Source organism: Styela clava, chromosome 12 (assembly GCF_964204865.1).
Source record: "Styela clava chromosome 12, kaStyClav1.hap1.2, whole genome shotgun sequence".
NCBI lineage: Eukaryota > Metazoa > Chordata > Ascidiacea > Stolidobranchia > Styelidae > Styela > Styela clava.
Window position 1 is genome coordinate 6,612,871 of NC_135261.1, and position 18,632 is coordinate 6,631,502.

The window sequence follows — 18,632 nt, forward strand, 5'->3', positions numbered from 1 at the left end:
TAACCCTTCTTTTATTTTGAACATCCTAAACGACTGTTACATGCGCGTTACTGAATAACATTCACGCATTATTATTTAATATTAATAGCGCCAACTAAAAAAGATAACATGTCGTAAAGATAAAAAAGTCTGGCGGTGTTAATTGCGCTGCAGTGATAATACACAGAATAATAACGTTTTGACGAAATCATAATGCGCGACCGTAAAACGACGGTGCTGCTTTTTTGTGGAAGAAGTTTCGCATAAAAAAGTTTCTCAAACGGAATGCGACCCATGTAAAGGGGGACGTGGGGCATTGTATCCATTGATATAGGATGGGGTTAACATATTTACCCAGGTGGAGAGGAAAGCCGATTCCCTGCTATTCTTCGAATTTTTGTCTTCGTTTTAAAATGTCAAGATACCCCAGACTGACAGAGTAATTTAAAATAGGAGAGCCTTGGGTATTCGTATGGAGCACCTTATAAACTATGATTGTGAGAAGCCGTGGTTCGCCATACATTGAGGCCTTCTTATCGCCATTGCTTTCCCCTGGATAAATATATACCTAAATCCCATGCTATAATTAGAAATAACTGCACTTGACTTCATATACTGTGCTATAGCTACGTTTTCTGCCTAATAGATATGCATTCCCAATAAGCATATTCTCATAGTTAGTATGCATTCAACGTACCATACTTCGAAACCCAAAACCGAACACGAATCGAAAAATTAAAAGCCTTAATACGGCCAATTTCGCACCCGGCGAGCCGAAGCAAAGGATTTTTGCAGCGAGCGATATGCTTCCTCCATATGCAACGAACCATTTAGCTGGACGACGTAAAAAATGCAGGGTACAATGGATTAATGAGCAAATATTTGGAAGTTTCCACTCATTGTATATATGCTCATTGCGAGGATCAAGAGGACTAAAATCTTAATTAACAACGTCACGCTTGATAGCCCACGACAAGGCTTATTGCCCCGTAATTAGTACATCAAACCTGCGTTAATTCGAATCAAAGTGTCTATAAACCCATTTAGTTATAGTCACTTTGATTCGAATCAGGGGTGTTCATGCCTCAATGGAGGGCGTTTATCCTGGTTTATCTCGTTTAGAGGAGTGAATCTGCAAACCAAATTTCCGATTGTCAGAGGAGGAACACTATTCAATTTTAATACTTTCTGTCTATTGTGCTAACTGATTTATTTATACCTTGCTCTTAGATAGCTTTGGCCCCGGTATAGCTCCACGTATAAGTCATAATAAAATAACTCGGTACTGCCGTATTATGTGTACCAGGTTAGGATTAGGCCATAATTTTATAAGCAGAAGGCCATATGGTAATCAAACGGCATGCTGGTGTTTTCTTTAACACAAAGTGAAAATTCTTCCATATGGTATGGCCTCAATGAGGGATAATGATCTTTATTAATTTTACTCTTAAGGCGTAATGTACCGTATGGTGTGTCTCATGTTCTGAACCCCTTTTGAAGTTTTGTTGACTATCTTGAGTTTCCGTCACTTGCGTTTGTTTCCTGAACTGTAATTTTATCCGATTCATAACAAAATGATAGAGATATATACGTATTGTGATTATGACTGATTTTCCCACAAATGATAAATATTTACAAATATACGCTTGAGTAATTGACCATCACGTGACTACCGGTACCCTTTTTTGCCATTTTACTCGGATTTTGGTAATTTTTTCTCGTGTCTGTAGAATATTGGACTGGGCGCGACTAGCTGGGATTTTATTACGTCTTTTTGCATGCATTAAACCAGTTGATTTGATTACTGGTTTAGGGAAAATGCATCCTATTTCTCTTCTAACGGTTTACAACGTACAGTGTCGTGTTGTTCGGAAACACGTGTCGCAGCCAGTTCCCTGGAGTGACGCTAACGTTCATTTCAGATGCGAAGCGGAAACCAAGAGCGGCCCGATTCGTTTTGATCTGATTGTGAAATATCACGACGGAAAAAGACTTGCCATTGACGTGAGTTGATATTCTTTAGCCTCTGCAGTTTGTCGGTATAAACTATATATAATTCCTATATTGCAGTATCGGGCAGTTGGGGGAATTACCGGAATCCTCCCGACTGCCCGACTCAATCCATCCCGGATATGACTGTGTGAGCCGGCATTTAATTTAATTTTTTCGATTACAATATTATTAAAAAGTATATCAATGTATTCAGGTAGGCCTACCGATATTGCCACAGTATAATATCAGATGTTTTGGGTGATTTTTGGCTTTTTCGACTGTTTCCACATGTGTATTGCTTTATTGCAACATTCTGACATTCCGTTTGTTTCGTGCTTTTTGGGGTACTTTGTGCTGTATTCCTGTGTTCAGTAACCAATGAGATTGCATCTGAACATATACCGGTAGGCCTATTGACAGAAGCATTGTACAATGGCTGAATGGCAGGTTCGAATTCCATGTGGGAATGGTTATGCGTGAGAGGATTGCTGGACTCCTCGCTGCCATAGGGTGGTTTACGTATCCTCTAGTCGGTTATACTTTCCTCTCTCCGGGATAAATATGTAAATTCTATCCTATTAAGTAGTACAGTAGTATGGCTGTACTGAAACTGAAAATGATCACATTGTGAGTTTAACTTAATGGTCTTAACTCTTAATGAAGCATAGTCCTGCAGTTGATGCTATTTGTTATAACAAAATACATTAGAACTTTAAAAAGTGATTTCATTTTCAATTATATGTAATTACTTGCAGCTCAACTCTTTGAAAAAATATCAAGTTTCTCCACACTCAAGACCTCGAGTCATTTTGATTTCATCGCGTTTCAGTTTCACTTTCGAAATAAAAACTTTGAAGCGTAAAAAAACTTTACAAGTTGAATATATCCTGCAGAGTAGTGGAAAAGGTATTTCATTTAAGGATCTTCACTGTAATCTCCTTCTTTCACAAACCAAGTGTTTTGTTTAAATCTTTTTCTTTGCATTATTTGTCTCGAGTATTCATATATTATTTATATTTATATAGCCCGAATGTATTCATATTCAGCCTAAGCAGATTTGTAATATTTATAATAGAGACATGATCTATACTTTAGGCCTGTTTTTGTTTTGTGTTCTGATTTATGATGTTAATGCCCATAGACTTTAGTTTAAATATATATTTTAAATCTCAATGAAAAAAGTAGTGACATGGATTATTCAGTTTTGCCATATTGATTGATTTATTGATTAACGCCATAGGACTTGGCAAATTTATCACTCTTATTAGGAAAGTAAAAAGTAGCTATGATTGAATTTTAATTTGAATCCTTTGCGTCTGAGAAAGCGAACTTTCGTTTCCTAGCCAAATATGTTTTTAAAAAAGTAAAGAGAATTGATATCCTCGCAGTTATCAGCTCCTCATGCAACAACCGATGAAATCTTATCAAATACTTCCTTCTCTGTATTAGTTGCATCATTTCTTGTTGTTAATTGTTTTCTTTGTTTTAAATGCAGTAATACTGAAACAAAAATTGTCTCAATCTGTACATGATTCAACGTTATCAAATGATCATGCATCTCTGAGATCGCGTAATGCAGGTAAAATGAATCCATTATCATAAACTTAAGAGTAGATCTAAATCACAATATTTTGGTGACAACATTCAAAAAATGTAGATTCATAATTTAAACACTTTTATATATTCAATTATGTGCATTTGATATCTTGATACTTTTCTGATTTGTTGCATTGATATGCCCACGGTGATCAATAATATATACTCCGGTTACATATAGCCCAGTGGACTATATTTTGAGGGAGCGCAAAGGCTAAAGCTAATTATGAAAATAAAAAGATATTTGTTGATTTGATCGAGCCTGTCTTATTTTAGATATTTAAATTTCTATATTTTGGGTATTAAGGTTCCATCCACATATTTTCAACGTGTTCTAAAACATACTTTCGCCTTACTATCTGTTATTTGTAGCTTATTGTCAGCTAGTTTTTGATGTGGGGTGCGAGACTTCACAAATTCTAAAAATGGGGTGCTGTAAAAATGTAGTCATTTGTGACATGAGTGTTAAACGATAGAAGGCTTTTCATTTAGATTTTGTCTATTCAATTTTCCAAATAATGAACTCTTGATTAATTAAGCTCCAGCATTGAAAACCTCGACACCATTTGATCAAAGAGGAATCTTTTGCAAACTGCCGAAATATGAAGATCTGGGTAATATATAGAGTAGTATAATGATACAGGCATTGTTGTAAACTGCTTGTCTGAGGAAGTCTGATTTTGGTCAGATGTAACGTTACTGAAATATATTTGTGATAGTGTGCAGCAGCCAGCAGGACTCTTGAATTTCATATTATGGTATTTCCATTCCTGCTACAGCATCCTTGCATTATACGCATATGAATCCACGAGCACAAAGGCATTAAGAAAGGATTGGGAGTTAGTCTCGCGCACCTCTACTGATAGTATAATAATACTTGGAATTCAAGTTGGTTTTTTAATTTCCACTTTAGAATTGTGCTCAGCGAAAATATTGCTCGGACCAAAAAAAGATGCTTATGAATAGGAAAATTTAAAAAGGTTCATTTTCACTCACTTTATTAGTTTTTATCTGTCGATTATTGTTCTGAGCTAAAATTGTCAAAATTTGTACAATAAAATGAAATAAATTAACCTAAGAACATTATAATCACATTCAAATCAATATACCTGTTAGCATTTTGTTTCTTGATTATATTTGCAGCAAGAATCATCAAAATTTGTAAGCAAGAGAGATAAACTGAATCACATAATAATAGTTCAACATAACATTCTAAGTGACATGAAGATTTAGTCTAGAATTTAGGAACCATTCGACTATTCATTTGAAAATGAATTCTGTGAATAGTAGGCCATAAATTGGGTGAAAAATAAATGAAATTGAAAAGAGTTGGATTGAGAGTAAGATTTTTGTATTTCTGATATTTGTATTTAAGATTGCTATAGGACCAGAATTTCAGAATGTATTTGAAATATGAATTTATTCATTTATGCCTCTTTCAAGTCTTAGCAGTTTTCAGTTTTCACAAATTTATATAAGGATGCTAATATGCCAATGTATATTTATTTTGTCTTCCAGGCTTTGTCCCCTACATTTCATCAAAAAAGAGAATTTCTAGAATATCTCCTATACAGGAATCTTCTGATATTCATGTAGAAGAATTTGTATTCAAAAGTCGTATTCATCGTAAGCCTGCCGATAAAAACAGGTGAGAAAATATGGCTTCGTTTAAAACTTTATGTTTTGGCCTTTTCTCAAAACCTTTATAAAGGAAAATATATATTAACGTACATGTCTTTTCTTTATTAACATTGTTTAACATCAGGCAATCGTATTCCTGCTTAGGTTAATTTGATTATATGGTTATGTCGACAGTCTGGTATTCTTGGAATGCAGTTTCTGTTTAAAAGAGATATGCAATTACGGTAGATACAGTCGAGTGATTGTGAGCATTTTGTCTGCTGTTCAAAAGCATTTAGACTGTAACCACAAAGAAATAATAATATGCTTTCATTTGTAACATGCTCATAGCTTAAAATTTTTGTCCTAAATTGTATACTTTGTAAATATGTATTTGAATTGTACACTAAGTGGTCTGGCCAAGCTGATATTTGTCTATTGCTAGAGAAAAGTTTGTAGGAAGTAGTTATCCGATTAAATTCTTAATTGTCTAAATATGTATATTTGTATACTGATATTTAATGTTTGGGTATGTCTTCATTGCAAAAATTCTGGGTATAATGAGAAAATATAATCTATTTCATAGCTTTTTATTCTGAATTTTATGACTTTTTTCAGCAAACTGTATAAAGTACCAAGTGACAATGACAAGCCATCAAACAAAAGGCTGTTTCAGTCAACACCAAAAGCAGTCGCTGAATGTGAGTAGAGTCTCTTGATACTTAGAGGCTTATGCCAAATTTGTTTTATAATAAGGTCTGTTTACTTCAGTGAATGCCTCAGACGAATCAAAGCTTCAAAAAGAAACAAAGAAGCAAAGGAAAACATCTACAACACAAAAAACAGATTTAACATCAACTTTGTCATTCCATTCGAGCTGGAAGAAGAAATCTAACATGGTTCACACTAGTGGTTTGGAAACAATTCAAGAAACTCCAAACTTACAAAAGTCAGTTTATTTTCTTCTTTTGGTATACTAGTCAATAGAGGATGAGTCTGTTCTCTATCTGTATCTCAAATTAGTCGATAGAACTACAGTATGTTTTTTACAACTACAATTGTTGATAACAGAGTTCAATCCGTCTAGAGAAGGGATACCACCACTACTAAAATGTTTTCATTTTGCTAATGTAAACATTCAACAGTCTTATTATTATACTCGGTTGGCTTGGTAAATTTTTCATGAAACTTTTAGTATCTCTTTGGCCAAATTAGTGGGCACCACTAACTGCTCAGAGATGAGTACTTTTCCAGGTACTCCCATAGTATTTAAACCATGATGGCGGACACCGGAACGTAGTATGTGTACCAGGTTAGGGTTAGGTCATAATTCAATTCCAATTTCCCCTATTTTAGTTCTATTACGAGTTCGGGGACTAGTCAAGTGACTCCCGTAGTATTTGTACCTGAAGATATGGCCTAACCTGGTACACATACTATGATCCGGTGTCCACCATCTTGGTTCACATACTACGGGAGTACCCTTTTTCATACTTAGTGTGTGATTATGATCTTTCTTTAATTGAAATCTTTTACATTACTGCCTAGCTTTCTTTGTCCTGCTATTCCATTTTCTACATCGCTACCATACTTTTCTGAAATTTACACTTTACCTTCAGGATCAACAAAGCAGCGTCCACAATTGTAAGTTCAACGAAACCAATTGGGTCAGTAACAAAGTCCAGCATTGACAAGGTTGATGATACCGATGTGGAATTGGCATCAAGTGTTAACCAATACAGTGGTCTGAAAATAACATCAAACAATACTAAAACCTCTTCAATAGCATCTCAGAATGAAGCTTTCAATGGAGGGTGTGTATTCAGTATTGGTTACAATGTTTATGTGAGGTGGTGTGTATGCACACACGGTATTCCCGTAGTGTGTGTACTAGAGATGTACCGATGTATCGGTATCGGGTATCGGTATCGGCAATATCGGCCATTTTTTCGGTATCGGCCATGTATCGGTATCGGTTGAATTAAGGCCGATATTTCCGATATATTTATCTTTTTGATATGGTCCAGAATGTTTTAAAAGATAAGTTGGAATACTACTTTTCAATTTATTTTTTGTCTGGAGAGATCGTGCGCTATGAGACATACATGTCCCCACCCCCGCGAAAGAATAGGATTCACGTGTTTTTAGCTATTTATCAGCCAAACTAGTTCAACTAATTTGGCTATTTTCGCTGTCAATTTTTTATATTGACATTTTTAATATTACATAGTAATTATGAAGAAATATATCAACACAGCACATAACAAAAAGCAACTAGGCGCCCAGTTTTAAATCATACAGTGGAATTTGGGTCCTTACTAACGGCACAAGGACTTTTGGCACGGCTATAAATGCTGACTGTTTGTCGTCAAGTACGAGTGTCATTTAGTCCGTCGACATCGATAAACTAAATTTCGAAATTCAAAATTTATGATAGCAATTGTAAAATATTTTATATTATAAAATAGTAAAGTAAAAAAACATCCTCGACGGTTATAGGTAGGCCTTCTTTTTGTCGGTGCTGTTTGATATTCAATTTGGCTTTGACTTATTGCGTCGACGATTACGATTAGCCACGAAAAAAATATTTGTAAAATGATTTTAATTTGAACGTAGGACGGCGGCGCTAGAATGTGTGGGGATATTCGATATTCTTTTAAACTCGAATAACGATATTCGAAGGTCGCGATATTCATATCAAGTTCAAATTGGACATCCCGGCTTATGAGTTTCAATTGAACACCGAGATTACTAGCCTTACTGTACAATGTATCTTAATCAGTTGAAGCAAACACCAAAGATCAATTTCATATTATGTGATATATCTTTTTTTTCGATCTGAAATAATGTGTACCATGAACAACGCTCAAAGACCATTGTTTTAACCCGTCTGCCCTACACAGCACACCTAATTAAGTAATAATTACATAGTATCGGTATCGGAATATCGGTAATATCGGCCTTTTTGTAGTATCGGCGTATCGGTATCGGTATCGGCGTTTTTAGCTGGTATCGGATCGGTATCGGTATCGGCGACAAAAGTGATATCGGTACATCTCTAGTGTGTACCAGGTTAGGGTTAGGCCATAATTTCATTTCGTTTTTCCTTATTTTAGTTCTATTACGGGTTGGGGGACTCTCTGTGTTAGCCAAGTGAATATACCCCCTGCCCATAGGTTTCAATCCCTTCACACAACTTGATATAAAATAGATGAACAAAACTAGTTACTTCCATATTGGCCGCACACACAAACACTAACAACACTAACAATTCCTTTCACTTGTATAACACTATATCAGACTGTCGTACACATGATAGTACACAGAAAAGTACACCTTCAGGCATGAATAGGCCCCCTTCAAAAGTCACTATGTAACAGTTTATATCTGCCAGGTACATTGTTTGTATCATAAGTTATATATAAGTTTCAACCATAGTTGATAACAGCGATTGTATTAATTTTTGCCTATGAAACTGTAGGCGCTCCAGAAGTATGTGTACCAATATGGACGTAAATAGTTTTGTTTGCCGACTTTACATCAAGCTGTGCCTACGGGCACGGTAAATTCACCTGGCTAACATAGACAGTCCCCGAACTCGTAATAGAACTAAAATAAGGAAAAATCGATATCATATTATGGCCTAACCCTAACCTGATACATATACTATGGGAGTACCAGCAGACTAGATAAGATAAGAATAAACCCCACACCTTATTGTAGCTTTTCAAGCATTTTTGGTTCGTAGAGTAAAGAGGGTTTCTCTGATGCGAATGAACTAATAATGACTTTTTCTCATGTTCAAATTTCAGGTTTCCAAATATTGGCAATACTTGTTACATGAATTCAGTTCTGCAATCTTTATTTGGACTTGAATATTTTCGAAATGATTTGCTCAATTTCTATTTTTCCAGGCTACATTTGTTACCATCAGACTGTTTCTTCAGGTACATTTTTGAATTGTTTGTGTATTTTCTAAAGTAGATCATGTCACCTGCAAAAAAATTGAGTTTTTATTTTTTCATGTGAGAGCTCATGATCTTACTTCGAGTAAATTCTAATGAAAAGGAAAGACCTATCAAACTGAGAAAATAATATCTTTATTGTTCCAGTTTCCACCACAGTTTATAATATTGGTTCATTTTGCCTCAGGCGTGTTCAACTACATTCAAATGTGGTTTAATATGAAGAGTTTGGTATACATCAGAAATGTTCATCTATCGGATTTGAAACATTAGTTTATAATATTTATGCGTTTTTCAAATCATAATTTTCCTTATATCATGATAAATGTCTTTTAATTTGGCGCTTTCATTTGGAATCATGGCATATCTAACAATTTTAACATGTTTTCTTATCCAATTACCTTGACTTTTGGTATGGATGTTTTTGTACGTGCCTTGTTTCGATCTGGTGTGGTTAACTAAATTTCACCATTTTATGAATTATTGAGTTAGTAGTTTTGTTATCCAGCGAGTAGTTTGCATATATTTTTAAAGAAGTTGAGAACTTTCTTCTATATGATATCTAATATGTTTAGGTAGAATTATGGTAGTTCGATTGATTCCCTTAAATGCCAAAAATGGGTCGTATTGTCCGCTTGAATTAAGCAAGCCTTAAATGTAAGGTCTCAAGTAATTGGTGCATTTTCATTATATAATCAATAATCCTTGTTATTCTGGACTTATGAATATTTGGGTATTTATTAGATATATAGTTTTCATTTTTTAAACTTTTTTTCTTGTTTGTAGGTGTCTTGTAGAATTGCAAAGTAAAAGATATTCATCTGTTATTGAAAAGAGACAATTGCTCGGAAACATTAAAAATGCTGTTTCCAAATTTGCTCCTCAATTTAATGGCATTGAACAACATGTAAGTGTTAAATAGTTTGTAAAAGTTGCAATGTGAAGCTTGTTTAGTCTTCACTTTAAATGGCTTGGTGGAGGGTGCATTGAGATGAGAATTAATAACACCCTTACCATCACATCTCAGTAGACCCTGGGTGCCTTCTTATGCTTGAACCCTGTATGGCAGTGGTTCCGAACTTTTTACAGCTTGTGGCCCGTTTTTGGGGGCTTTTATAGCACTCGTGGCCTCTCTGTGGCCCATGTGGTTGTAAACCACTACTGTAGGGGATAATTATACTGCAAAACTCCTCTCCAATGTATGGTGGTTCACTAACTGCTGGTCAGTTACTGCTTCTCTCATCTTCAAGTTCAGTCCAGCATACCGGTAGTTTATAGCAACTTGTGAATTCCTGATTAAATTGGTTACCATATATGTACACTATAGTTAAAATTATGGTCTAAGCCAGGTTACAGAAATCTGCTCTGATTCTAAGGGATACTTGTAGGGACTTGTATGTGTCAAACTAAAAAGTATTTCATGGAAAATAGAATCTGGTTAAATTATTCAATATTACTTCTTGATGTGGGTCTTTTATTGAGTAAAGGGTACCCAAAGAATGAGTTGCTAATAATATGGAGTCTCATTAAAATAAAGCTAGGTTTGGATATAAGCACTTGTGGCTGTTTGCTTTTACAGTGACACCTTGTATTGGCGCTTGTTTGTTATGTTGCGCCGACAATTTGTTACTGATGATGCAAATGGTCCTCAGCATCTTATTGCTTAGTAGTAGTTTCAAGCCGTTTTTCTCTTTTACGACACATCCAAACATTTTTAGCTGTTGGGTTAAACTAGGGGTCGGCAACCTTTCGTCACTCACAGGCCAAAATTGTTGGCGGGGCGCACATATTTTTGAAAAGTTAAAAACTGAACAAATGGCCGATGAATCACATTTTTTCACACAGGCCAGAAGTTAAATTTTAAGCAGCGCGCGAAGATTGACCATTTGAATATTTTCTGCGCCATTAAATCATTTGCACTCAGCAACTTTTTTTCAATTTTTTTTTGTTTCTTGCCATTTGTCTATGTATAATTAAATTATAGGCTCATTAAACAAGTAACTGTGAGTGTGAATTATATACTTGTTAGGTTATATTAATTTAGTCTACACATGTCTAACAATAAATTCTGTTACGTAAAGAATACAAAGTCAAAACAGCTGTTTTGGTACTATAATTCAGCGAAGCGCCGCGGGCTGTAGGTTGCCGGCCCCTGGTTTGAACCAATGTAGTGGACTGGAGATACTAGAAAAATGGAACGGAGGTCGTTTGTCACAGTGAAACAAATTTATTTGGGTATTATCTATAATTTTTGCAAAACTATATTACCGAGATGATTTCGTTTTATTATGTATCGGTTTGTATTTCTCAAACTTACAGGATGCACATGAATTTGTTCGAGTTGCTCTTACATTACTCAAACAGGAAATCAATGATGCATTATTAAAAGGTTTGTGAATTACCATATTTATACATTTCTTATGATTTCAATTATGTATACTTTGACCATTTGTCATCGCACTAGTGTTACTTCGAGAACAAAATCTATAAATTGAATTATATGATTTTTAATAATTTTTCTAAAATCTGTAATAGTGTGGCCACATATTGATTATTAATTAAACTGCCCAAACTTCTCAATTCACCCTAGTTTTTTTTAATTTTTTTTGTTCATTGTCAAAAATAGATACTAAACTTTGTTATGGGACTTACAGTGGACATTTTTAAATATAGGGTGTCCCATGAAGTCTTAAAATTGCAAAGTGAATTGTTTTGGCCCTCACAGATGTATTAAATGAATAAAAATACTTAAACAATTACAAAAGACAGCAAACCTGGTTAAGATATATTGAGAACTGACATCATAACAAAACTGAAATTTTAAAGAGACTTTATGGACACCCTGTATATTTAAATATGATTTTGTACACTGTGCATATCAGAATTTTTTACTGGTAGACTAGTTGCAATTTATCATTGCATTTGTTTCCAGAAAAAAAAAAATACTATGTTTATCACAGTTTATAATAAACTCCGATAAGTTATCACGAGTTAAACATTTATCTTACAGGGCAAAACTTGGGCTCTGTGTTACATCAGGAATGCCCAATCACAGCAAATTTTGGCTTCAAAGTCCAACATTCCTACAAGTGCACAAGGTATTTTATTATGATCTTTTGAAACCGAGACTGAAGTGTTTGGGACATGATATCATCTGCCCTCAGGGCATTCTGTCCATACAAAACCAGAAATTACACATTCTTGGATTTAATATGAATAGTGTTTGGTTTCGTGGTGGCTTCAATTAAAATTGGATATAAATAAAGGGTCGTCTGGATTTGTGGCACATATTTCTTTAACATGTCTGTGTTTTAGGCACTTCCTCTACATACATTCTGATGTATATATTATTATGTCCTGATTTCTCATATACCCTACGCTACGATATCATAAAATTTTCAGCGCTATATAAAAAATTTGTCTCAGCTTGTCTTTATTCCCAAAAACGCCTGGGTATTTGACATTCTGTGCATTAAGTATTGATGTTTCCCAAATATGATAATTTATGTAATCATACGTCGGACCTATATTGGCTGCATAGATTCTGGTTAACAACTCTTTGTCCACTATCTCATTAAGCATATCATGAGTGATTCTAAATCAGTGGTTTTTAGGGCACTCCTCACAAAGAGGGCGTAGAGGGCGTAACTTTTGAGAGGGCGTGAAGCGAATAAAAATTAAAAAAATATTTGTCAGATTTGATCCGGCATGCCTATTTTGGATATTTACATTCATTTTCAACATGTTTTTGAATAAAACATACCTTTACTGTATTATCTGTTATATTATATGTATCTTATTGTTAGCTAGTTATTATTGAAGTGGGGCGAGAGACTTGGCATATTCTAAAAAGGAGGCGAAAGGGGACGCGGCCTAAAAAATATGGGAATCGCTGTTCTAAAATTCTAGTATTCTAACAACATAGTAAGCCTAGCACATAGCCTTATTTCAAAGCAAAGTGTACACTACATACCTAAACATTTGCATTGACTAGAAGTACTTGAATTTGGAATAATAATTTAATTCTGTATTGATTCTCTATTCTCTGTATTCAGGTGTAGTTTTACATTTGCTATTATTGAAGATTGGTATGATATCCCTGTTGATATCATCTCCAGGTATTAAGATTGGAGTATATTTGGTGAAAACTGCGTTATATGGTAAATGGTTTTCGTTGGTTTTTGTTTCATATTTTTGTGTTCAAGTTTTTGGCATGGGTATCATTGGCGCACTCACAAACTTATTCTTGAGCATAATTATGGTAGATGTCTCACACATACACACACACTAACAGAATAATTGATTCTTTTGCACACCCAAAATTGTGTTGGATACCTTATTGAAAATGAATACTAACCCGCAAACAGTGTATCTGATTCAAAATTAGAGTAAATCAATTCAAATGTCCAATCTCTGAATTTATGAACCTATATTGAGTCGGGAGTATTATCAGTGTTTTTAGTGACTTAATTGGGAATTGCTTTACAAAATATCACAAAATGAGAGCGACTTTCTCACAGAAAGATTGCCTAATGTAAAAGGGTAATGAATGAAAATGAACTGTAAAAACCAGCAGTTTTCAAATGAATATGGTGATCCTCTACTATAATCATTCAGTTATTTATTTAATGTTGAAGCAAAAATACTTTGGTTTCCACTGTATTATTTTTATTCTCAATGTCCGCCATATTTTACTTTTCTCTCTCTGTAATCTAATTATGGTTTTCATTTTCAACTACGTCATAGAATTACATTTACGAATGATTTTCTCACCAACTGGGTGGTCCACATAGTAAGCTACTTTCTCTGCGCATACAGAAGTCAAAAGCTGTTGTAGACTTCTCTCAAGTACGGTCCAATGTTACTCTTAAAATAGGAATAATGTACTGTGCTGTGAACATATTTTTCTTCGTTTTTATTCTGAACCTTTCTTCAGAAACCAATAAATGGTTTAGGTTAGGTTATGATCTTGACCATGGCGAAAATATGTACATGGAAAAGTTTTTTCAATTTTAAACTGGCTTTAAAAGAATTTTTGAATGAAATGGAGATACTATTATGATGAATCCTACTCAATTTATTATATAACCTGGGATGGAGAGAATGATTTTGTTGATAAATTCTGAGTAATCTCACATGCCACAAGTTGTATGCTGGCCTTTGTGACATGATGTCATAGATAAGAAATTGGCTTTGCAATGCAAAGGGACTGGAATTACTAGCACATACAGATTGAACCGAATTAAAAACTTATTTAGCGGACCGCACATCATTCAAAATTGTCACTCTTCTGCGGGCGCACAATTTTTTCCATGTGGGCCGCAGGTTGCACACCCCTGATGTAGGCCATACCTCGAACCTGAAAGATTATTTTCGATCTATAGTAGTTCCTTAACCAGCCATGGCTGCTTGTACAGCTCTTGTTCAGAGTGCAAGTCATATATATAATTTGTGTAATAAATATGATATGCTTTCTACTCGTTCTGATAAATTAAAAAAAACTCCATCCTGAGGATATGGCCTGTATATCCTAATTTAATAACTATAAGAATTTTTATGTTCTATTATTAAATTTTTATATTTGTTAATAGTCTAGCATCAGAAGTTCAAAGCATACAACAGCTATTGTTACGGTCCATAAGAAAGGAAGAGGAAATTGAAAATTCTTGCAGAAGTTGTAGCAATGGGAGATCAATCAAGACTATTCATATTGTGGAATTACCTAGGTACTGGTGGAGCCTGTTCTTGTTTGGTTTATATTTTACTTGAACTCAGTCATTTTTTGTTCAATTTCTGAAGATTATTTTGATTTATATTAACTTTTTTATGTTCAACTTCTTTTTAAATGAATCTCGGGGTAATTAATGATTTGATTTATAGCTGTTACTTTAAAATAGTTTTTTCAATTTGCTAAGCCATCTTGTGTCATTTCTTCCATACCAAGATGAATATTTATGAAAAAATCTGAAAAAAAAATCATTAAATCTTTTCTAACTGTCACTAAGCAAATAGGTCAAGCTTAAAATAAGATGCTTAGTTGAAAGCACTCAGTCAAATACAAGCTTTGAAAGAATAAAGTTTCAATTTTTCCCATTGGTGTTGAAGCAGTACAAAGTCTATTCTAAAAAAACTCAGGACCTCCTCTAGAGTATGCGCACCAAGATGGCGCACAACCTGAACTCAGGTTGTGTAACAGGTTAGGGTTCGGGTTATGCGACATCTTGGTGCGCATACTTCAGGAGCACCAAAACTCCAATCCAAAAATTTAATTGAGTGTACTGTATTTAGTTTTTCTGATTTAAATTCATTTTTTTAAGAATCCTGACTGTTTACTTGATGCGTTACAATGTTGATAGGACCGGTAGAGTGAGAAAGATTCATCAGAATATTGGAATTAGCAGAAATCTCTCTCTAACAAAATATCAGTTGAAGTAGGTCATTTTTTAGTAGTATATAGGTCCACAATACACTTTGTCAATTTTTCCATTGTGTTTTGTATATATGTGGATATACATGTACTGTGTATATGCGCGTACAACTTACAATATCTTATTCTTAACTTGAAAATGCTTTTACATGTTATTCTAATTTCTAATGTTAATGCAAAAACAGAGCCTAAAATTGCCTGAAGATTAGCTGGAGGTTGCGTCAATAGCACATTATTGCCACCAGTTGCTTTCCCTATCATGCGCTGATGGAAGTTTTTCTGAATAGAAATTTGAAACGTTGGCAAATTAAATCGTTTTGCTATTCACCGGTTGTGCTTGATTTATCATTGATATGGACGTCATCAACTACCAAATTCCAATTAAAAAATATTTCAATCATTTAGAAATGGCAAGATGGAGTTGATCCTTTAATTAAGGAATGATAAAAGTAAAAAAAAAACATTCTACTCATATTATTGCAAAAACAAAGCTTAAATTGCCTGAAGATTAGCTGCTTCATCAAATGACCACAGATTCCAAAAAATAAGTGTCTCAGTCATTTAGAAATGGCAAAATGGAGTTTGTTCTAGTAGGGTAAAAGTTTTAAATAATTCCTGATTCAGAAATATTGTACGTTCCTATGGTTGTACATGTTATTTATTATATTTAACAGTCCAACTGACGCCAACAATAACTTGCTGCTTCCTGAGAGTGTTACAGCATTATATGAATTAACTTCCATTGTGAATCATTTGGGAGAAACTCCAACATCAGGTAAGAAAGAAATAAATATAACTAATAGTCGCCATTTGGGGGACGGACCTCCGCCTCTCCTTTACATATTGTCCTTAGGTAAGATTATGCAGAATAAGCATGTAATCTGATGTCTGGATTACAGAAAAACATGATTTTCAAGTTCAAAAAAATTGGTACCACAGTGTATAAATTCAATAAATCGAAGGCTAAAAATGTGTTTTTCTGATTTTACGATTGCATTACGTCGAGTTCTCTTTAATTAATTGTCTATTTGGGTTTTCTAATGCACTATTCATTATTGGATCTCCGCACTAGGAGACCCTTATTATCGGTCGTTCTGTTTGTCCAGCTGTGGGCTATCCTATTATCCTAATATTGTGCGTTTCACCCAAATTCAGGATTAAGTATAGTATAAGTTTATTTCGACTCCATAATCAGCAAAACAATAAAATGAATGCTAAAAATAAATAAATAAAAACTGATTATGAAATCAGGAGAGCGAAAAAAACCTTAGATAAGGTTTAAAACGTACAGAATGTATATAAGATGGAAGGTTTTGCCAAGAAGATGTGGTACGTGTTCACTCACCTAATTGATGTTTCGTTTCCATGGTAGCCACAAAAATACGCACCGATGCCTAAAATTTGCCCAGTTTTCTTATAATTTTTCATTATTTTCTAGTTAAACTAATTGGAATATTAAAATTCCGAGAACGCTACAATCCACGGACGAAAATACGCTCTCGAACAAACCGTCTTTCGTGTCGATAATTCATGAACGGCGGAATCTAGGAATTCAAGTAAACATGCTTTAATTCAGCGGTTCTCAACCGGGGGCCCTCGGCCTCCTAAGGGGGCCACAGAGGAGTTGGAGGGGGCCACAAGGATGGGCTGAAATCTGAATTTACTTTTCACTTTAAAAGAAATCTCGCAGTTTTTCCTAGTTTGCTGCTCAACAAGGTTATTTCGCAGGGTGATTTCGCTCTCTTTTGTGCAAATTGTTTTAACATAATGGGATTTGGAATCTATCAATGAAAATAACCCTATTAATACCTCTGGAATATTAAAGTGGGGGCCATGAGTGCTAAAAGCCTCTGAAAGGGGGCCACGAGTCATAAAGGGTTGAGAACACCTGTTTTAATTATTATCCGCATCATATCGTTGCGCAAGAATACCGACGAGGCGCACAGGGCTCAAAATGTACTGATAGTCCTTATACCTGTTAGTAACCATGAGATGACGTGCGCCTCAAGCATAGGCGGAGATCCATACTGGGTGCCCGGCTTGTTATAGTGACATTTCAGTAATCTATTTCGTACATTCCATACTTTTTTCTCCATTTGCTCCTAAAATTCAAAAATATATGTTGCTGACCTGACTCTTAACAGATTCTTGAATGAAACGCTTGCCTATTACTTAGAGTGACACATACATTCTGGTCATCTATTTCATAGCGTCCATTGATTGATTATTGCATGTCGGAAATGGAATTAAATATTTTATTCATTACAGGTCACTATATAAGCGATGTCTTGCGGGACAATGTTTCGAGAACATGGCAATGTTACGATGACAATATTGTTACAAATACTTATGGTGATGGTATATTGCAAAGAAGAGAATTGGATGCATATGTTCTGTTCTACATCAGGACCTGAAACATAACAATAATTTTTCTGACACATACTAAATGATTCTTTCAAATTTTACATTTCTTTACTCTTGTGTTTAAGATGAACAAACAATTCAATCGAATGAGTTTATTCAATTATTTAGAGAGCGGGTGTACAGACTTGTAATGAAACACAGGCTTGTGAATACTGAATGAGTTATTATTACATGGGTTCTGGTGTGAACTAGGAGACATGAAATTACATGATTTGTCTTTGAAGTCTGCTGCCACTCTTGCACTACAAGGTTGTAAAATTTTCAGAGAGATATATCAAACCACCACAATAGGTTAAAACCAGATGATTGATACAATTGCATAAGTAAACCAAGACTAAGTTTAAAATCAAATCCGTAGTTGGGACAAAGCAAATCATTTTATCTGTAACCTGGGGCAAAATTTGAAATATTTTTAAAACGTTTGGTACACAACATGATCCCTGAATACGCACCTAAAACGACTTTAATGCAGGTGCTACCTATCCCTGATTTCTTAAAAGCACATACTTGTACAATCCGAGAAGTAAGACTCATTGTTATATATACAGTATGTTATATATACAGCAAATAAGCATACCGTATATACAGTCCTGAAGAAATATTAAATGTACATCAATATTCCGACATAC

The 18,632-nt window shown here is 34.6% G+C and overlaps 1 protein-coding gene across 3 annotated transcripts; it reads left to right on the forward strand.

Moving 5' to 3' along the window:
* Positions 1-1,120: 1,120 nt before the first annotated feature.
* On the forward strand, positions 1,121-18,090 carry LOC120330292 (uncharacterized). Of its 3 annotated transcripts, none has more exons than XM_078118876.1 (17): positions 1,139-1,983; positions 2,727-2,877; positions 3,467-3,550; positions 4,107-4,181; positions 5,086-5,215; positions 5,806-5,888; positions 5,959-6,136; positions 6,807-7,001; positions 9,102-9,134; positions 9,939-10,059; positions 11,472-11,541; positions 12,163-12,250; positions 13,208-13,270; positions 14,744-14,878; positions 15,470-15,583; positions 16,254-16,354; positions 17,848-18,090. In XM_078118876.1, exons 1-17 carry the CDS (start codon positions 1,798-1,800, stop codon positions 17,991-17,993), a joined length of 1,953 nt encoding a protein of 650 aa, XP_077975002.1. In that variant the 5' UTR covers positions 1,139-1,797; the 3' UTR covers positions 17,994-18,090. The 3 variants fall into 3 exon arrangements, with proteins under 3 accessions (XP_077975003.1, XP_077975002.1, XP_077975001.1); XM_078118875.1 differs by having other exon boundaries at positions 1,149-1,983; positions 9,000-9,134; XM_078118877.1 differs by lacking the exons at positions 15,470-15,583; positions 16,254-16,354; positions 17,848-18,090 and having other exon boundaries at positions 1,121-1,983; positions 9,000-9,134; positions 13,208-13,312; positions 14,744-14,873.
* Positions 18,091-18,632: the final 542 nt, after the last annotated feature.